This window comes from Petaurus breviceps, unplaced genomic scaffold (genome assembly GCF_028583685.1).
Source record: "Petaurus breviceps papuanus isolate PSGF00001 unplaced genomic scaffold, PetGlider_PUasm1.0 90734, whole genome shotgun sequence".
NCBI classification, from domain to species: Eukaryota; Metazoa; Chordata; class Mammalia; order Diprotodontia; family Petauridae; genus Petaurus; species Petaurus breviceps.
In genome coordinates, this window is record NW_027187327.1 from 4,503,869 (window position 1) to 4,525,631 (window position 21,763).

The following is a 21,763-nucleotide window of genomic DNA, read 5'->3' on the forward strand; positions in this document are numbered from 1 at the left end:
CTTCTTTCTCTTTCACTCAGTATCTAATCCTGAGTGTTCTTCCATTGCTTTTTGTCCATTTTAAAAGAACAATGGATGCTTTGATAAGGAAGTTATTCTCTTCTGAAATAGAGATGGGGAAGAATGTGAACGTTAATTGTGTTCTTGATTTTTTTTTAACAGAAAAGCATGCTATTTTGTTGATACTTTAAACCAATTTAGAGGATATGAATCAATTTTTTCATTCATAAACTATCATTGAATAATGTTGCAATAACTTGTTGCTTTTTATCTTGGGAATGCTTTATATTGCTCTGGGTACCTTTTTGGATGCAAAATATTTAAATATTGCTGTTGCCTATTTTTTTTTATCAACTTTCAAAATAGCTTCAACAAAAACATTTCCCTATCTCCCAAATTTTCACCTGCCCACAAAACTTGTTAGCTTTAGTCCCTCCTACCATTCCAACAAAATAAATTTCAGCCAATACAGGCTTGCACACAAATTCTAAAAAAAAAAAGAAAAAGAAAAATGTTATAGACAAAGCTGATTTAATCTGGATAGTTCTTCCCTGATCTCCTTTAGGGCCATAACCTGTAGGCACAAGATGATTTGTGTGTTTAGGCCAGCAACAGATAAAGCATCCTATTTTAAAGTGATGTTAAAAGTGGTGGTTCACTAAAAGATTCCTTTTGAAATAAACAGTTATTTTTCTTATTTGTTTACACATAGGAGCTGTCAAAAAATCTTGAACTGAATACTAGTAGTTACCAACGACAGTTAAATGCTGAAAAGAAAAGGGCACATGATGCTCAGAATGAAAATAAAATTCTCCAAAGGGAGCTACAACGATTATATCAAAAACTAAGGGTGAGCTTTTTAAAATGTTAGAACTGTAGTAATTTTCTAATATATCATTATTCTAGAACTGCTTGACTTTTAGTAGTAACTGCCATATTTTCATTTGGAAAAAGCTGTACTTTGTATGTTATGTAACATTTCAGTATATGTTTATTAGCTTTGGTTCTTGGAAGTAAAAATTCTGATAATATAATGGTTGTAATGCACTCATAATAGTAAATTATTAAGTACCTTGTTACAAATACACTACCATAATCAACTACAAGAAAATGTAAAATATATTGAAAAAAAATACCTAGTCCATTTCTACATATACCATTCCTATGTAGAAAACAAACTTTTTTTTACTTGAAAATTGTTACAACTAGTATAATTTTGACTGCAGAGATACTTTATATTAGACTGATTTTAAGAATAAAAACCACCTCTTGTCAGCTCAATGTTTGGTTTTGTTACAGAACTATTTATTTAAATTTTGAAGGTACTGCTTGCTTACTTACAGGGTCTTAAGATTAATGGATCAGGGAAGAAAAAATTTGGGAGATTGGCAATCCTGAGATATGTAATGGGGAGGGGAGGATGGAAAAAAGAGGTACTCTATTGTTCCACTTTTCTGAATCCTCACTTCTAGAGCATATGGTCATAAAGCTACTCCTCTTTCTCTAACTTAATCAGGAATTTGAGCTCGAGTAAGCCAAATACCAGGCTATAGGGAATTTTACTTGAATAACTGAGTTATGATGGAGATTTGAAATTTTCAGTTAATCATGATGACTTTATTTTCAGGAAAAAGAGCGAGAACTGGATGTAAAAAATATATATTCAAACCGCATACTGAAGAGAACTCCTAAGAAAGACAGAGATGTTTCTCCAAGAAAATGTGGTACAGTCATATTTTTAATTATGTATTGACAGGACTAGGGTGTGGGGTAGAGGGACTAATCCTTCTTTCCAAAGTGAAATAAAAAGCCGTGTCAAAACCTTCAAGTTTAACTTAAAAGTAAGAAATCTGACTCCAGCATTGTAAAACCAGAAAGGCTCCTAATTACTCTACACATCAATTTCCGCATCTGTAAAGTGTGGTTAAGAAGTCTGTCCTGCCTATATTACAGGGTTGTATCAAAGGAGAATAGTATATGTGAAAATCCTTAGAAATTTTAAAGTTGGATACAAATATAAGGTTGCACTGTTACTGCTATTGTTAGTAAAGTTCCAAGTTCTGTGTTATAATTTCAATATGCTCTTTACTATGTTTTTGAAGGATTGTTAACTTTTCTCTGTAGTTGTTTTTCACAAAAATTCATCAAGATGACCTTATATACCCTTTAAAAAAATTTAAATACTTTCCTTCTCTTAATACTGAAAATCGAACAGCATAAATTATAATATAAGTTGAGTTAACCTAGTCATAATTCCCACCCCCCTCTCCCACAATATTCTCCCTACCCCCACATACCTTCCAAAAGACCTTTGGGAGCTGAATATCTAATGGAATTGCCTATCTTTTACAGAATTCTAAGTAAGAGCTTCATACATCATCAGACTATTTCACAAAACCCTGGTATTCTATGTGATGTCAATAAGGGTTCCATGAAATGGGGGGTGGGGTTTGAAAATACTGTGGTAGCAATATTATTCCCATTATACAATATGATATTTTGTATATATCAAAACTACTTAATACATGAACTGGCTTGAGAGTATGAAAATACCTACTATTTCTTTTATTCTACTATAATATTTCCCTATGTTTAATATTCCTGTTTATCTGAGTGATATTTATTAATTGTAGATATTGGTTTATCAGTATATTTCAAGCAGCAGTATAGTGGATAAAAAGCCATCTTCAGAGTCAGGAATATCAGAGTCCACATCCTGACGCTGATATACATTAACTCTGTTACTGTTGGCAAGTCACTTAACCTGTCAGTGTCCTAGGTGCTAATCTCGAAGTGGTACTTTGCAGAGCAGTGGTTGGTCTGCATTGGAGGAGGGCATTTCCTCACCAAAGATTCCCTGTACTGATGAAATCACATGTCTGGGCCCGATTCCAAGTCCTATAGTGTTTCATAGCTACATTAATTGGGGAAATCGCAGTTTGAACAAATTTTAAAATATTATTTGGTTACAATTTTTTTTTAGTATCTGTGACCCACAGTATTAAAGGAATATATAGCACAAAAGGAGTACAAACCAGTGAATATTGCAAAGAAGATGACTTGTCATCACCAGCTTTTGTTTCTCAAGATTCACTCAGACCAGAAGAAGAGGAACTTCTTACTCTGGTGAGTTTAACAATCTTAGAACCAAACTTTAGGCCACACTTTTCCTAAAAATAAAGACTGTGTTAAATTTTCTGAAATGTAAAAGAGTGTCATTGTTACTTCTGTCTTTCTGGACCCAAGCCAGGACTTAAGATCTATTTTCCTCTTTAAAATTTTAATTGCATTTTTGTAGTCTATCCATAGTCTCCCTACTTCAGGTGTCTACCTGTACCTCTTAACCAATTAAAAAAAAATCTATATTGACTGCTTTTTTCTTATCCTTCTAGTGAATGCAGCAGGTGCTTTGCAAATTTAAACTGCAATCATTTTTTTCTAATAGAATTTTTGGACATAGTTTAGGGAAAATACCACTAAATTTAAAATCAAGAAATATATTCAAAGCTTGGCCTTGGCTTTGTCTAGGTAACTTTGTGACCTTAGACAAATCACTAAATCTCTGAACCACAGGGGTAATGCTTCCTAGCCTGGACACCTGGGTTTAAAGCATGCTTCCAGTACTTACTAGTTGCATGACCCAAGGACAGGTCATTTCAGTTTCTTTGTTTCAGTGTACTCATCTGCAAAATGGAGACAATACTACCTATAGTACCTCTCACCCCAAGTTTTTATGAGGCTCAAATGAAATAATGTATTTAGAACATTTCACAAATTGTAAGGTACTTTATGAATGTCAGTTATTTCTAGAGGGGCAGTGTGGCATAATGAATTGAATGATGGATTTGGAATCAGGAAAACCTACATTCCAGTTGTACCTCTGATAATTTCTAAATGTGTGACCTCCTTGATCCTTTCTCATCTGCAAAATGGGGCAAATTATACTTGGATTACATAGGATTTTTATGATGTTCAAATGAGATAAATACATGGAAAGTATATGCAATTTATTTTATTTTATTTTTAATTTATGGAATAAAACAAGCATTTCTGTAACACAGCATAATAAAAAAAAGATGGTTGTGTATGAAACTGCAAATCTACTATGCACAACTTGCTATTTCTTTCAAATATACAACAAAATCATATAAATATCTTTTTTTCTTCCCTGGCCCCCCAAGATGGCTACCATTGTACACAAATTAGCATATATATATGTACACACACACACATACACACACACACAGAGTTCTCTGTCTAGATGCAGATAGTGTCTTTCTTCATATGTCCTTTATGATTAATTTGGGTTATTTATAATAGACAAAATCATTTGCTCAAATTTCTTCTTAAAACAATATTGCTATTACTATAAACAATGTTCTCTTGGTTCTGCTCATTTATTGGTGCAAGTCTTTCCATGTTTTTCTAAAATCATTGAACTCATCATTTCTTATAGCACAGTAGTATTCCATCACAATCATGTACCACAACTTGTTAAGCCATTCCACAATTAATGGGCATCCCTGCAATTTCCAGTTCTTTGTCACCACAAAGAGAGCTGCTGTGAACATTTTAGAACTTATAGATTCTTTTCCTTTTTTCCATAATCATCTTCAGAAATAGACTTAAGTAAAGGTATTGCTGGGTCAAAAGGATAAAGATAATTTTATGACTCTGGGGCATAATTCCAGATTGCTCTCCAAAATGGTTGGATCATTTCACAGTCCCACCAACAAAGAATTAGTGTTCCAATTTTTCCACATCCTCTCCAGCATTTGTCATTTTTCCCTTCTATCATTTTAGCCAATCTGTTAGGTGTAAAATGATATCTCAAAGTTTCAATCTGCATTTCTCTAATCAGTAATGAGTTAGAGCATTTTTATATGACTATAACTTGTTTTGATTTCTTCATTGGAAAACTGCCTGTTCATATATAGGGTGAATATATCACTAATGAAGATGAAATTATAACAATTATAAGGAGTTATTTTGCCCAATTATATGCCAACAAATTTAACAATTTAAGTGAAATGGAAGAATATTTACAAAAATAGAAATTACCTAGATTAGCAGAAGAAATAGAATATCTAAATAGACCTATTTTAAAAAATAAATTGAATAGGCCATAAGTGAGTTTCCTAGGAGAAAAGCACCACGACCAGATGGATTTACAAGTGAATTCCATCAAACATTTCTAGATCAATTAATTCCATTAAATAAATTATTTGTAATAATAAAGACCAAATTCTTTTTATGAAACAAATATAATAACTGATACCTAAACAGGAAGAAAAAATAACAGATCAGTTTCACTAATGAATATGGATGCAAAAATCCTAAATAAAACATTATGTAAAAGATTACAACAATATATTTTACAAAGATCATACATTATGATGAAGTGAGATTTATACCAGGAATGCAGAAATGTTTTAAACACAAGGAAAGCTATTAACATCATTGATTGCATCAATAATAAAAGTTTTTTTTTTTAAAGCAATCGGGGTTAAGTAACTTGCTCAAGGTTACACAGCCAGTTATTTCTGAGTGTGGTGCTGAGTATCTGAGCCCGGATTTGATCCAGGTCATCCCGACACTGGAGCCAGTGCTCTTACTCTCTGAGCCACCTGGCCACCCCAATAATAAAAGTTTTTAAAAATCATGTCACTATATCAATAGATGCAGAAAAAGCTTTTGACAAAGTTCAATGCTCATTTCTATTAGAAACACTTGAAAGTATTGGTATAAGTAGATTTTTCCTTAAATTGATAATAAGCATTTATCTAAAACCATCAGTAAGCATTATTTCTAATGGGGATAAACTAGAAGCCTTCCCAGGAACATCAGGTATGAAATAAGGATGAAAAATTTTAAATGCTATATAAATGTCAGTTATTTTTATTATGCCTCAAGGTTATTTTGGAAAAAAAAAGGTGTTTTAAGCACTATATAAATGTGAGTTGTTAGTATTATTTTTAATCCCATCAGGCATTAAATAGAATAATCTGTTATGCTGGGTATGGTTTTAGGGCCTAGCAAGAATAGGGGATTTTCTTTCCATGGGTATTTTAGCCAGCACATATCCTAAGGTAATTATGGCACTTAAATAACCTCATTGCCTACTTGTTTATTATAACCAATATTAGTGACTTATAGATCTTTTTGGTTCTATCCATGACATTAAATTTATCCATCCTTTGCTGCATTTAAATTTAATATGTTAGTAACATGATGAATAAATAAGCATGCTGGAATCTTTACAGTAGCCACTAATGAGTAGAATACAGATGTGTTGCACTATATCCAATAGGATTTAGTTATGTATGCAGTAAAATGAGAAAGTTAAAAAATGCTTTAACTTATAAAAACATTTGACAATCTGCATCCTAAGTAGTGCAATATAGTGAAGGTCCAGTATATTTATATAATTGTGAACTTTTGAAGATTGCAACTATCCAGGTAATTCTCAAATCTCATATTTGTTGGAGCGGAAAGGATAGATCTTTCCCTCCACTTCCATATACCCAGGATTGTTTTTCCCCAGAAAGTTGTTGAACAGGTCAATCAACTCTCATAAATGTTTTTCTTCTAAACTTGTATTATCATTGAGATAAACACATTCAAGTTGGATTACTTAATCTAGATGTAAGCTAGCAATGGAAAGATAATTATTTAAGTTGGAAGACATTTAAAAAAAATGTCCTCAGTGTCACATGACACACAATCATTGTGCTATGTCACGTATTTATATATATATATATTTTGTTTTATAGAACATCTTGGAAAGATTGGAAAGACGAAGATAAAATTTGTTAATCTGAGCATAATGTACTTTTCAGGTTGATGCTACTTTTGTTTTAGCATCATAATTGATTTCAGTTGATAATTGTGGTTGGGGAATAGGGTTTAGATTTTAGATTTTAGGCCCAGAAAGAACCTTAGAGATAAGGAAATTGAGGTCCAGAAAGAAGGGACATGTCTAAGGTCATACAAGGAAAATATAGCAAAATCAAAATTCCAGCTGAAGGCTTCTTGCTCCAAAACCAATTTACCCTTTCATATCCTATTTAATTGAACTTTTCATTCAACTGATAGCATTACTATTCATTTAGTGAAAATTTCTCATGCAGATCCACCCCCATGGGAGGCTGTACTTCCCAGTTGTTGATTTCTCAATTACGTACTTTTCCAGCTCCCTATCTTTAATTGATATCATCACCTACAGGTCATATATGAAAGGATGCTTCAGAATGAATACAAAGGTTAAATTTATCACTAGCTTTAAGCTAAAGAATATAAATTCTATAGGGGAAAAAATCTTTCCTCCAGAATGAACCAAGGAAGCAGAAAACTTTAGAAGGCCACATGGAATAAATATATTAAAAAAAATCAATTCTTTTTGTTTTTTGCTTTTTGCAGGGCAGTTGGAGTTAAGTGACTTGCCCAAGGTCACACAGCTAGTTTTTTTTGTGTGTTAAGTGTCTGAGGCCAGATTTGAACTCAGGTCCTCCTGACTCCAGGGCCAGTGCCCTATTCACTGCACCACCCAGCCGCCTCAAAAAAATTAATTCTTAATGTTAGAAACTAAAGGTGGCTGTTAAATCAGTGGAGCAAAACTTGTTAAATTAACCACCCTTAAAGACTGAAAAAAAATGTAAATATGAGTTGCATTTGGATCACATAACTAGCAAAGTAAACTTAGACCTACTTTGTCAGGGTAACTTCTAAGAGTTCTTTGGTTGGGGGAGGGTGATTTGGTGGTTAGTACTGTCTGAAGGTTGCAGAATGACAGCCCTTTAGGTTTTCTTTAAATCTAAAGAGTATTTAGGTTCTCTCTAGATTTTTCCACTGCTTCTAGCTACTTAAGTGTTCTTTCTGGTTGTCTGGTTAAGTGGAATATTAGTTTAAATTGATTTCTCCACATGTTCAGCTACTAATCTGCTAATTTGATTTTTTTTTTTGCTTTTTGGAGGGGGGAGGGCAGAGCAATTGGGGTGAAGTGACTTGCCCAAGGTCACAGGGCTAGTAAGTGTACAGTGGCTGAGGTCACATTCGAACTCGGGTCCTCCCGACTCCAGGGCCAGTGCTCTATTCACTGTACCACCTAGCTGCCCCGTCATCTGCTCAGTTTGAAAGACTAGTACGTATCTCTACTGCTGTTGCTGCAGTCTGCTGATAAGCTTTCTTACTGAATCCCTCCAGGTATTTCTTTCTGTATCAATAGAAATTTTACTAATTTTTAATTTTCTTGTAGCAGTAGAAGATATTGTATGAAGTTGGTCTTAATTATGTATTTTAGATATGTGGATTTTAATATTTCCTGTGATATTAATAAAAATTATGTTTTTGATAAGGTAGGGTTTCCACATTTTTAGTGGGCTTTTTTAAAAAAAACTACTTCTTATAATAGGATCAGGAAAACCCAAAAGATGAAGATAATGAAGCTGAGACCGCAAGTATAGAAAGAGAAGAGAAACTTACAGAAGATGAAGAGCTATGTATTATGAAACAAAAAGATGAGATTCTTCAAGATGGTAGGAAAATTAATCTCTTAAAAACAAGAGCATTGCTTATCAAAGTTTTTATTTCCTGTGTTTTTCCTGCTTCACATAAGGTTTTACAAAATCAGAATAATGAGGGGAAGACTAGCTAATATGAAAAGTAGGATCTATATAATGGAAGTAGAAATAAAATCACTGCTTTAGTAACTACTTGTGATATGGAGAGAGAAAAAGAAAAGAGGAAGGAAACCAGAATGTTTTCAAGATGAACTACCTGGCCATGTTTTAGAGGAATCCATGATGCTTAAGTGAACAGCTCCCAGCCAAAAAGTCAAAGCTGTGGAGACATCAAGATCAACCATGCATGTTATTTTGAGTGGTAATTTTTCAAAATATTAATACCTTGGCACTAGAATTAGAATGTCTTCAGATGTGATTCAAAACTTAAATTAAAACCCCAAGTCAACAGCTGTTTGGAATATGCCCAGACTTAAATGCAACTGTGTGTTTGCTACTTAAATCTCACTCAATATTGACATCTGCAAACAGCTATTAGGTGACCTAGTTAGTGGTTTTTTAGGATGCTCCCAATCATTTGCTAGCTCTTTTGTAGAAACCTTAACCTGTAAAGAACCACAACTGTAAACTAGTACATCTGTATCAGGGAAGTGCTGAACTAAATCATTTCACAGTTTAAATTCCCTAGCAATGTACCCCAGATTAATTAGGATAGAGACTGAAGTGAAAGAGAACCAGGAATTGCTTTTTGAAGATCGGAATTTGGGTTTTCTGATTCTACATCAAATATATATTTCTGCCACATACTTCACTACTTAGAATTTTAATTCAATATTCATTTTAAATTTTGAGGTCTGTAACAGAAACACAGTATTAGAAGCAGAAGGAAGGAACAAAAATATTGAAAATTTCAGAAAATCATTCCTTTGAAAAGGAATGTTAAAGGAACTTAGTCTATTTATCTTGGAAAGAAGTTGAAGGGAAAGCTTTTTTAAAAAAGTCTTCCAAACATGAAGGAATAATGTATTAGTGTGTTTTTCTATTCTCCGAGGACAAGAGGAAATAAAGTTTTAGGTAGAATTTAGTTTAGATGTATTTTATTCAGGAGCTTCTTAGCAGTGAGAATTGTAAAACATTGTCACATATTACTAAATAAATTGTTCAGAAAAATGACCATCCTCTTGGGTTGGTTTGAATGTAATCCTACATCATTATAAACGATCAAAGGACCTTTGAATTCAGTATTGTGAAGCAGTGAGTGATTCATTGTGTGGCCTGAAACTGCTATGACGTAAGGCAGTTAGAAGTAAAGGAAAATACTCCGTTTGCCTGGTATTTTTTGAGTAAAGGGTAAATAACAGCTGGAAACATTTATTTCATTTTCTTCCCAGGACTTGTAAGTTGGGTAATGAATTAAAAATTTTTATAAATGTCTGATTCTAGACCTGGATACTTAGGCTAAGAAGAAACAAAAAACCCAATTATTTCAGATTCCATTTTGGATTTGATCTTAGTCTATGGAAAATAGTTGGACCAGGGCAGATTAAATAGAATTATATAGGATAAGTATCCCCACTCAAGGCAGAGGAATACTATCGTTAGCCAACAGTAGGATACAGTAAAAGAATAGAAATTTTTATGTCCCAGCATAGAGTTAAAATGCTAATAGTTTCTCATGGCATGAAAGGAATAAATATGCATGTAGAGAGAGAAGTACATATACACATACATAAACATATATATGCATATACATATGTGCATACACACATATCCCATCCTCAGAAGGGTAATAAAATTATATCAGTATATGTGGACTGTCACCTTGAGGAAAAGATGGAGGTGGTATTTGTGTCTCTTTATGAGTCCTATCGTATGTATATTGACTAAAGCTTATCATCTAGGAGTTAATGTTATTTATTTCCTTAGCATTACATCTCAAACAAGGGTTAGTCCCTGTTTTGTTAGGTTTTTTAAAGCAATTGGGGTTAAGTAACTTGCTCAAGGTTACACAGCCAGTTATTTCTGGGTGTGGTGCTAAGTATCAAAGCCCAGGTTCTATCCCAGGTCATCCTGACTCTGGGGCCAGTGCTCTTACTCACTGCGCCACCTGGCCACCCCTTGTCCCTGTTTTTTCACATGATATCCTAACAGATATAAATATCTAAAGCAGTGATTCCCTTTTTTGTTGTTGTTTAAGGGCTCCTTTTTAACATTTAGATATTTTGTGAATTTCCATTACTTTTTAAGACCATCTATTGACTAAGAAAACAGATGATAACAGAAAGCTACTCTGGATTCAGTACTGTTTTTAAATGCATTAGTATTTTATCAGTAATGACAGCACCTATGTATATTTAAAAATAGCTATATATTTATAGGAGGTATATTCAGTCCACAGAAGGTAAGTTTGCATATTTATTATTCGAAGTCTGCTGTCTATACTGTTGGAGCTAAAGAAAGAGCCAAATGACAATTCTTGGTTTACACATGGATTCATGAACCCATTGTAGTAGTTGCATGACCACCCAGAGTCCTAACCAGAAGTTAGAAACCACTTATATAATGCATTGAATTTGCTGAAAACAATAGGTCTTTGTAGTCCTGTAATTTCTATTTCTATTCCCTTCTTAAACTGATACTTGTATCAGTGTTCATCATTTAATTTGGTTTTAATGAGTAGAATTTAATAAATTTCATGAACATTGAACATGAAGCTCCAGAATAATTTTTAAAGTTTTCATTCCCATCTCAGAAAAAAAAATTACTTAGAAGGGGAATGAAGGAAAGAAAGAACCTTGATATTCTGTTAGTTTTGTTGTGTTGTATAAACAGTTGGGGTTTTTTTAGATAAAGAACTCTACAAAATCACATCCTGATTATTTCTAACACTTACATGCTTGTTTTTAGCATAAATTGTTGAAATAGAAATTCTTCTTATATATCTTTTAGCTTGTACACATTAGAAAAATGCTTTTATGCGCTAAGCTAATAAATGGAAAAATAGTGAATTGGATAGGCAGTATTTCTTAGTGGAGAGGAACCAAATCTTGAAACCAGGAAAAACAAATTCAAGTCTTACATATTCAAGTCCCAATATATATTTACTGTGTGATCCAGTACAAGTTGCTTAATCTGTTAATACTCTAGGCCCATGGTGTCAAACTTAGAGAAGCAGGAGCCACTAGTCCATACATAAGAAACCCAATGTGATACACGCTGACTTAGTTTTAAAATGTAACATTATCTATGTTATATTGTATTTTTATTTGGTCTGTTAAATATTTCCTGATTACATTTTAAGCTGATGTGGGCTGCATGCTTGGATCTGCTCTACGTAACTATCTAAGACTACAAGTTGTAAAGGAGGTACCAAGCTGCATTGGTAAAGGGAGATTTCTCTAATGGAAGTTCCCTATTCCAGTGAAATCACAGTTCCGATCCCTATCTCTGTCTTATCCAACTAGAACATGAGGAAAGGTGTAATATTACAAGAAAACAAACCAAAAATGACTTTACTTCTTATTGTCCTCACACATATCTATGAATGGTCTCCTGATATCAGACAAATCTCTACCATATAAAATGCAGATGGACTAAAATTTAAGAACACCCTAATGGAGTACTACATGAAAATTTATAGTACTCTTGAGTTTAAGCTAACTCATCAACTGTCATTAAATGTTTAATATGCCTACAGCATTGATTTAGCTTTTTAAAGGGGTATAAAATAAGTAACCTAGCCTAGAGGAGGCAGAATTCTGGTGTTAAAAAATGACAGTTTTTACAGTATTTATTGGGAGAATATTTTTTCACACCATACTACTGAATTGAGAAATAATGGTGGATACAATGATACCAAAAGAAGTTAATTTAGCTACAGATTAAAATTGATGGTACTTGAGCCTATCTGTTAAGAGTTTAATTCTGTGAAATTTATTCTGTTTTTGTTTTGTGATTTGATTCCATGTAGATTGGGCAAAAGAGCACATTAAGGAAAATCAAACAGAAAGTGTGGATTTAATGCAGAAAGAAGAAGAACCTACAATAGAAACAATTTACCAAACAGCAACTTACCAAATTGAAAATGAAAATAGTCAGAAGTCAGAAGAAGAAGAAGAAGAAGAAAGACTAAAGAAAGAGTTGTTACTTGCTAAATTGAATGAAATTGACAGAGAAATACAAACCTCCCTGAACTTAAGTTCACACTCACAATTAATCTCTCCAGAGAAAAAATCCCAAAGTTTCAAGTTTTCAGAATCCACTGAGAGGTTATTTAATGGGTTTATTAACCAAGATGGCAGTTATATATCCACAAATAATGATAACCAGAAAAAAAGAAATATTTGGAGCCCAACCTCCACCACTGATTTCACATTTGGTAGTTATGTGCCTTCTTTTGGGAAAACATCAGCGAGGTCGAATCTATTTAATCAAAAAAGTGGCATTGCAGATTTGCCAATAAGCACTAAAGATGGTGGAGATTTAAGTACAAAAAAGGAGAAAAAAGCTAATCTCATGGAGCAACTATTTGGTGCCACTGCCAGCAGCACCATTTCCAGTAAAAATAGTGCCTCAGGTTCTCTGACTAATAGCAAAGGGGACTTTGACCCTCTAAATGTACTCCCCAAAGATAAAGGCAACAGAGGCAAAGGACAAGATGAAGATGATGACTTTTTCCTCAGTGAAGAGAGAAATTTTAACTCAAATAGGCATCGGCTAAAACACACAAACAATCGACCAGCAGTAAAGGCAGTTGATTCTTTGGAAGATGAAATTGAAGAAGTAGTACTGAGATGACAATACATATTTTTTCAATTGTAAATATTGTTAAAACACCTAAATACAGTAATTATTATAAGGAATTTAGGCATTTTTCAGATATTCAAAAATTCCTTATTTAGGAATTATCTTAGTAGTCAAATAACAATGGAAATAGTTAACCAAAGCAAAAGTAGTTTACACAGTATAGCTATATGGTATCATTTTAAATTACCAAGAGTGAAGACTATTTTGAATGAAAATAGGCTTAAATTTTTCTTTCTTGGTTTTTCCTTTTTTTTCTTACTGAAAGAACCAACTTAAGGTTCTTTCTTAAACCAGCTGAGGTTTTATGCCTTTGGAGGCTTCATTCATCTGTCCAAGTTCCACTTTGTTAGCCTTCTATTGACATCTGTTATCATCATAAAACTGAATATAATCAGTTTTCATTTATGAAGGAGAGGAATCAGTGGTGAAAGGATTCTTCTACTGACCAGACTAGGTGATGTGGCTCCTGAGCAACTGTCAGAATTCCCACTTTGGGGGTAGAGACAGGCAAAGCTACTTCAGTAAGTAGGGGCAATATCAGGATGCCCCACTGGCAACCTCGGCACTTGAGCTGGTTTTTCCATATCTATAATAACAGAGCAACAGAGTGAATACTTAACTTTGTGCAGTCCACTTTGCTGTTTACCTCCATTAGTGCCTATGTATAATCAGAAGTTAATGAATAACTTAATGAAGAACATATCTTGATTCTCCTTCATAGAGCTAGATGAAAAGAGAGTTGAACAAAACTTTTTCATTTTTTCCAGAAGATTCCTTGTAAGTTCTTTAACCATGTTTATTAATATCAGCTTTAATTAGGAAAGGGATTTTTCATCAGTAGGTCCACTATCTTATTTTCTCCATGAGGGTTGCCTACTAGTGTACCACAGATCAGATCAAATGTATGAACTGAAAGTGGAAGAAAAAATACAGGGAGAGAAAGCATGTAGGCCCCCACCCCTCATGATCCTTGTAATGGTAGAGCTTCAGCTTGATTAGGAAATCAGTTTACTTAGTAAGAAAGTTTACGTAAGGAAGGGTATTTTTGTATTCTCACCATGTATATGCCTCAAGATTATGGACTGGTAAATAATAGTGATATTAAACACATTAAGGTCAAGAGATTTGAGCTCCTTCTTTAGGAAAATGCTTATATAGCCTAAAATTCTGATCTTAATTCCAAACATGCAGTTCAAACTTTCCTTTGGTTTTCATTATGATTTTAGAATAACATATATAACCAAACATTTTAAAAGCTGTTTCAAAATCTCAGTGACAGAGAAGTATTTTTAAGTAACACAACTCTAGTCCATTTTTTATGAGGTGTGATTGTTTTTGATTTAAGAAATACTAATAATGTTGGAATTCCAGAAATTGGTGATTATCTATTGATGATTAGGACATATTTCATAAGTTTCTGAGATATACTGCAGAGAAGGTTTATGACTAAACTATTAAAACTATTAGATTCTTACTATTTCCATTTTCCCCCTTAATATACAAGAGTTTTACATTGACTAGATTCAATACAGGAGATAGTCAAAATAAATTGACCTAAAGACTCTCTCCATTCATTTCCTCATGCAAATCTGATTGCTATGGCTTGTCTTAACAGCTCCTGAAGACTTCTGCAACCATACTGATTTTAAATCCCTGGCAGATGCAGACAGAGGTGAAGTCAGAAGATATTTTACTATGTAAACAACTCATTGCTGCCACAACCTGAAAGACTTGTATGTAGCACAATCCCTTAATTTCCCCTGCTAGTACTCTTTAAACCAGGTGTGAGATTTTATACCTAGTCTTTTCATTAGAACTATTCCAAGCTAGCTCTGAGGACAGTCCCTTCAGCAAAAGCACTATTATTACACCAAGAAAGACTGCCAGCAGAAATGTCTCCCCAGTAATAGAGATACACACTTTAGTTTTGGCAGGCACAGTGATGCTTCCATTTTAACCTAGTGTCCACTTTATATTAGTAAATGTTAAATGTATAATGTAATTTTAGATGCATTATTGGTTTGAACTGAATAACCAAATAAAATATGTTGAACACCAGAATATGTAAATGATAGGTGAAGATTTAAAATAATGCTATTCTTTTATAGCAAAAAAAAAAGATGCATGTGTATGTTACTATACCTAAAGGCTTGTATATTTCTTGACTTATTCGATGAAAAATATTGTCAACTCAGAGTCATCTTTCCATAGTAATGTAGTTTTGAAATTTTAATGTGCTATTTGAGATCTGAATCTACACTCAAATAGACACTAAGGGGACAGCATTAGTATGAGTTAGTAAGCAGCTGCTCTTTAAGACAGTGACTCTGCTTTGGTAATTTGATTTGGGTAAGTAATATCTTTTTCAGATTATAGTGGTCTCCCCTTGACTACTGTAATTGACCCATCAGCAGGAATGTCCTGTCTATACAATGAGTATATTCATGTTTTTTGGATTCAACAGAAAAGAAACACAGGCCTAGGATGAAGAATGAGGAAAAATGGTGTGGCAAGGAATGAGTAAAGAATTAAGAATGACACGTTATGACAAATGATTTATTCTCTATCAATATTATTGATGAATTTGGCTATACAAGTTTGATTTGCAATAACATGAATACTAAGGGACCTCAGTTTTAATATTTATCTTGGAATCTGTACAATACCTCTTCACTTAGTTTGACAAGACTTACCTTATAAGTCTCTAATATATATTCTCCCTCTCATCTTATAAAAGATGATCCTCAGACATTAAAAATGGGCAAAATAGCACTGACCTATATTAAACAGTACTTTCTTAATAAAGAGACATTGATGTCTAACAGATAAACATTTAATATGTTACAAATCATTTTTAATGTTTGTAAAACAAAGAATTATTATTGTAATACAGTTCTGGTATCCAATGATTTTAATTATATTTATTATGTAATGTTAATTTTGCACATAGCTAATTTTTCTGCCCAAATGTTCTAATTATAATATTGTTTAGTTTTTAAGGTTTTTTTAAGAGTTTGAGTAAAGATTTTATATTTAGATCATTTATTGTATAATAGTTTTTTTTAACTTTTTCTTATCTAATGTTTTCTTACTATAATAGTTTGCAGAGACAGCTGAATTATTCAAATTAACCCTAAAATTTAATTTTTGGTTTTAAAAAGGAAAATACTAAGCAATTAAGAATCAAATAGAAAAATTTAAAGAACAAACCTTCTCTTATGAACAGACCTTTTGCGAATGGGCAAGTCATTCCCTTCTCCAAGTGTCATTGTTTTTTTTTTTCATGGTCTGAACTACTGTTTCTAAGTTAAAAGAATATTATAGTCTCTTATTGAAGTAGTTATCTTGGAATTACACAGAAAATATACTGTAGAACCAAAAGCCATAGGGTTAATTTTTCACTTTTTTTTTTCTTGAGAGAATTTTGTAATTCAAATAGAAGGATTTGCCTAGAGACAGGTTAGACCATATGCTAGACTTATCAGATAATTGCACTTTTAATTAATCCTTTCACCCTAAAGAGCTATCTTAATAGCACATATTGCTTTTAATAGCAGAGAATGGATGACTAAAGTGATTCATGAAATAAAAACAAATATGTGATGGCTTTTTACCTATGTCCCTGACTTTTCTGATTACCACCCCTTTTTCTACTCCTCTTCATCTACATTTTGTTTTTCAAGGTTTTAGTGCTTGATTTGGTAGCACTGCCTGTTCCACAGAGGTAAGAAAACCTTAGGTTACTATGGGAGAGTGGACTCTTAGAATCTGAAGAGTGACTTGTATGGAACAAGAACCTAAATGTCCATCCTATCACAACTATCACCACTATTCCCTTAGAAAGTAGTAGGAGGGAGTCTCTTAGCCTCCATTTTGTAGTCACAAAGCCCTTTACTTCACTCAACTAGTGTTTTCAAGGAGTTTAATTATCTGATTTTTTTAGGCCAACAAAAGATTGGAAAGTGAAAACTAGGAGGTGGTTCAAGGACAGGAAGACAATAGGACTGACAGACCAAACCTGAACCGCACAATACAACCATGATTGTTCATAACAATATTTATCAAGAAAGGGTTAAATTTCAGCATGTTTGACATCCTTTGTTGAAGCAGTCTAAGTATCCAGTGGAAAGAGCACTGGTCTTGGAATCCTGAGACCTGAGTTTAAGCCTCAGCTAAAGGCTGACCGGCTATGCCCCAGGGTAAGATGATCAGCAATCATTTATTGCTGACTGGCTGTGCCCCAGGGTAAGACGATCAGCAATCATTTATTACAGACTTAGCACTGTGCTAGGCCCTGAAGAGAAAGTCACAGGATTCTCTTTAAAGTTGGGGTTAAGATTTATCTCCTTTGTGCTAGATCTGTAAAAAATGGAGCTAATCACAGAGTTATTATTAAACACCTACTCTGTGCCAGGTGAAAGGCTGAATGGTGTAGTAAATAGAGGGCTAGTCTCTGACTGGTTGACCTGGGTTCAGCAGCTACCTCCTTCTCTTTGTGAGACCTTGAGTAAATCTCTTAAACTCCCATTGCCTCAGGAATTTCCTGAAGACTATAAACTGCATAACATTTGCTGATTTGCACTCTTAGAGAAAGTTTCTTCACTGGGATTCCGTATGTCAATGAAATCACTGCTGGTTGGGCTCAAAGAAACTTGTTTATAGTCTTTTATTTTTTGGAGGGTAGGGCTTGCTATTCACTACCCACTTAGCCACCCCTGCCAGGTCACTGACCTTAAACCAAAAGAGGAAAATGCCCAGAAAGGAAATTCTTTCCCACCAAAAGTTTTCTACTTCATTCTTGGGCAATGATGATCAAATAAACAGTGCTTTTACTATTGTGAAAGGTATGACAATCTACTTACCTAGGCCAAAATCCCTTTCCATTACTATTCACTGCTTCCTCAGCCTATACATCCTGTTCCTTTTCCTTCTATTGTGCTCTCTGAAACTTGTTCTATTGTTAACAAACTGCCCTTTAAATTGCACTGGTTCCTCTCAAGTACTTTCTGGTTCTCTGCATTCACAGAAAACTGACCCTCTCTCTGAAAAAACTGAGGCTCTAGCCACCCCCTCTAGTACTGGATGCACCTTCACTCATCCCCCCTGACATCCTTAGATAAAAGGAGAAATAGGCATACTTTTTGCTCTTTGCTGCCTCTTTCAGATTCTATCCCCCATAGTATCACTCTGCAACCCCTCCTTTGAGGTTCATTCCATTCAGATAACATCTAGTCCAGATCTTGGTGGCTGCCCTTTACTAGTCCTCAGGTTCTTTCCTCTTTTTCAAGGAGTTTAGTACCCGACTCATGGTTTTAACTCCACCCCAAACCCTACCCTTATATTTGGGGAATTCAGTGTACAGGATGATGTCACCTTATATACCCTTACTTTCAGTGTCCTCAACTCTCACGATCTGCATTGTGTCATTTCAACCATATATAGGGATAGCCATACCCCTGATTTCATCATCACAAGTGCTGTATCTCCATTATCCATAATTCATATTTCTTTGACCACTTTGCTCTGTCCTCACCTTGATTCCTTCAAAATCTCTACCCTTTATAGTTAACCAGTTCAACTTTATGCTGACTTCTATGCTTAAATCCTTTACCCTATCATTGTATTGTCACTTATCCCTTTCCAAGTCCCAAGCCTAGATAGCCCCCGCCATCAGCCTTCTCTTCTCTAACCAGCAATCAAATGCTGCTAGAGGAAGTCATACCAATGTTCTGACTGGCTTCACTACAAATTTATTAGCACAGAACTATACCCCTTCATTGGAAAACAAAACTGAGACCATCTTTCATGAATTTTTTCTTCACAGCTCTCTACATGCGCTATCATTTCTTCTGTCTCTTCTTCTGCCTGTCTGGACATTCCTCAAGGTCCTTTACAGATTCATCATCCATGTTCCTTCCCCTCTGCCCCTGTCCCTATGCATGACTATACTGCAGGGTTCTATTCTGGGACCTCTTTTGGTATATACTTTTGGCGATCTTATTACTTTCCATATGTTTAGCTATCTCATCTATCCAGACAACTCCAAGATAAGATCCCAGTTTCTCCCCTGAACTCTAGTCTAGGACCACCAAATCCCTATTTTGTATCTTCAACTGGATGCTCAATAGGCTTCTAACCCAATATATTTTAAAGAGAACTCATTATCTTCTCTCACTTTTTACTAATAAGGGCTACCACCATTCTTCTCATCTCCCAGTTTCTCAATCTCTAAGTTATCCTTGACTCTTCATGCTCTCCTATTTAGGTACCAGTTCTCATGTATTCTACTTCCAGAAGATCTCTCCCATATATCCCCATCTTTCCACTTGCACATGTACAACTTGTTCAGGCCCTTGTCACCTGACACTTGTGCAACTGGAATAACCTCTTAATTGGTCTCCCTGCAACCAGTCATTCCCACCTTCCCCCATGCAGCTTCTGTAAAACAGATCTGACAGAGTGACTCCCTGATCACAATCAGTGACTCCTTGCTTCCAGAGTAAGATACAATTCCTGTTTAACTTTTAAAGACCCTCAAAATCTGGGTCCAACTTATCTTTCCAGGCTTATTATTCTTCATGAGGTCTACAAGCCAGCAACACTGGCCTATTTACTGTTCCTAATAAAATAATGGATGAATAATTATTTATTAAGTGTTTACTAATGTGCCATACACTATATTAAGCACTGGAAAGACAAAGGAAAAAGGAAAAAATAATCCATGTCCTTCACGACTTACATTCTAATAAAGAATATGTCATGTATATAAATCAGCACATGAGAAATAAATATTGAATAAATGGGAAATTCTGTCTCTCCTCTCAGTACCTTGGCAGAGGCTGTCTCATCCTTTGAATGCCTTCCAGCTTCACCTCTACCTCATGGAATATCTGGTTTCCTTTAAGCTTAGCTCAAGTCCCACTTTCTCTGGGAAGTTTATTCTGTATCCATCAGTTGTTAATATCCTCCCCTTACAGAAATTATTTAAGAGTTTTAAAAATATGTCCCCCCTCATTCAGTTTTATTTTTTAATTTTAAAAATATCTGTTTAACATTCTTTTTATTTTGAGTTTGAAATTCTCTGCCTTCTTAAGCCCTTCCCCCAACCATTGAGAAGTCAAGCAGTATGATACCCATTATACATGTGAAGGGCTTGCAAAACACATTTCCATATTAGCCATGTTGACAATGTGGCCTTTCTAGGGCCTTGAGTGTGGCCTTTTGACTGAGTCCAACTTTTTTTTTTCAATGAAAAAAGATAGCTCAATTATTTATTGAGAATGAGGGATGATCAATTGACAAACTATATGATCCAATGATTGCCTTGTAATGTTAAAAGAATTAAAGGAAGGACTTGAAATGTTGCTTAGAACCCCTTAGGAAATTTACTAGAAGACTTGAACACCAATTACAAAAGAAAGGCAAGTATAGATGGATTATTATCATCTGCCATGCTGGAAGAAATATTTGTATCAGTGATACAACAAATGCATCAAGTCTGAGTCCAGCTTTTACAGAACAAATCCTTTTATTAAGGGGATTTTGTTCTGTTAAGTTTGGATTCAGTCAAAGGGCCTTACTTGAAGACCTAGAAGACCACATGTAGCCTCAAGGCCACAGGTTCCCCTCCCCTCATCTAGGCCTATTTTCTCTCACAATACTTTTCAGTATAGTTAGTTTTTGTGGAATAGTGACTTCTTGTTTCCAAAGCTTGGATCTTTTGGTTTTTCAAACATCTGATTACTGTGGTCATTTACATTTGAATAATGTGTACCTAATCTGTTTCATTGACACAACACATTTCTTATCCAGTACCATTTTGTTTTGATGGTTACTGCTTTGTAATATAATTTGGAATCTGGAACTGCTAGGCCACCTACCTTCATTTTTTTTTCCATTGATTTCCTTGATATTCCTGGACTTTTTGTTCTTCCAGATATATTTTATTATTTTTTTCTATCTTTATAATTCTTTGGATTTTGATATTGCACTGTATAGGTAAGTTAATTTTGGTAGAATAGTCAATATTATTATATTGGCTTAGCCTCCCCATGAGCAATGAATATTTCTCAAAATTTTTAGCTCATTCTTTATTTGTGTGAAAAGTGTTTTGGGACTGTGTTCACATAGTTCTGGGTATATTTTGACAGGTAGATTCCCAAGTATGTCTGTAGTTATTTTAAATAAGATTTCTCTTTCTATCTCTTCCTGCTGGGTTTTATTGGTAATATACAGAAATGTTTATGATTTATTTTATATCCTACAACTTTGGCAAAAAGTTGTTACTTGTCTCAACTTTTAAAAAATTGATTCTCTGAGGTTCTCTAAGTGTACCATCATATTATCTGCAAAGGGTAACAATTTTGTTTCCTCATTTGCTATTCTTATTTTTCCAATTTCTTTTTCTCATCTTATTGCTCAAGCTAGCATTTCTAGTA

The 21,763-nt window shown here is 34.1% G+C and overlaps 1 protein-coding gene across 4 annotated transcripts in view; it reads left to right on the plus strand.

Moving 5' to 3' along the window:
* The window catches only part of LCA5 (lebercilin LCA5), a 49,057-nt gene extending 32,115 nt beyond the window's left edge, over window positions 1-16,942 (plus strand). For 3 of the 4 annotated variants that reach the window (XM_069066970.1, XM_069066973.1, XM_069066972.1), the window contains 5 exons: window positions 713-850; window positions 1,628-1,724; window positions 2,984-3,126; window positions 8,411-8,534; window positions 12,490-16,942. In XM_069066970.1, the coding sequence (XP_068923071.1) occupies window positions 713-850; window positions 1,628-1,724; window positions 2,984-3,126; window positions 8,411-8,534; window positions 12,490-13,316 (1,329 nt within the window). In that variant the 3' untranslated portion in view covers window positions 13,317-16,942. The remainder of the gene's footprint in view (window positions 1-712; window positions 851-1,627; window positions 1,725-2,983; window positions 3,127-8,410; window positions 8,535-12,489) is intronic. The other variant, XM_069066971.1, reaches the window with a different exon arrangement.
* Window positions 16,943-21,763: the final 4,821 nt, after the last annotated feature.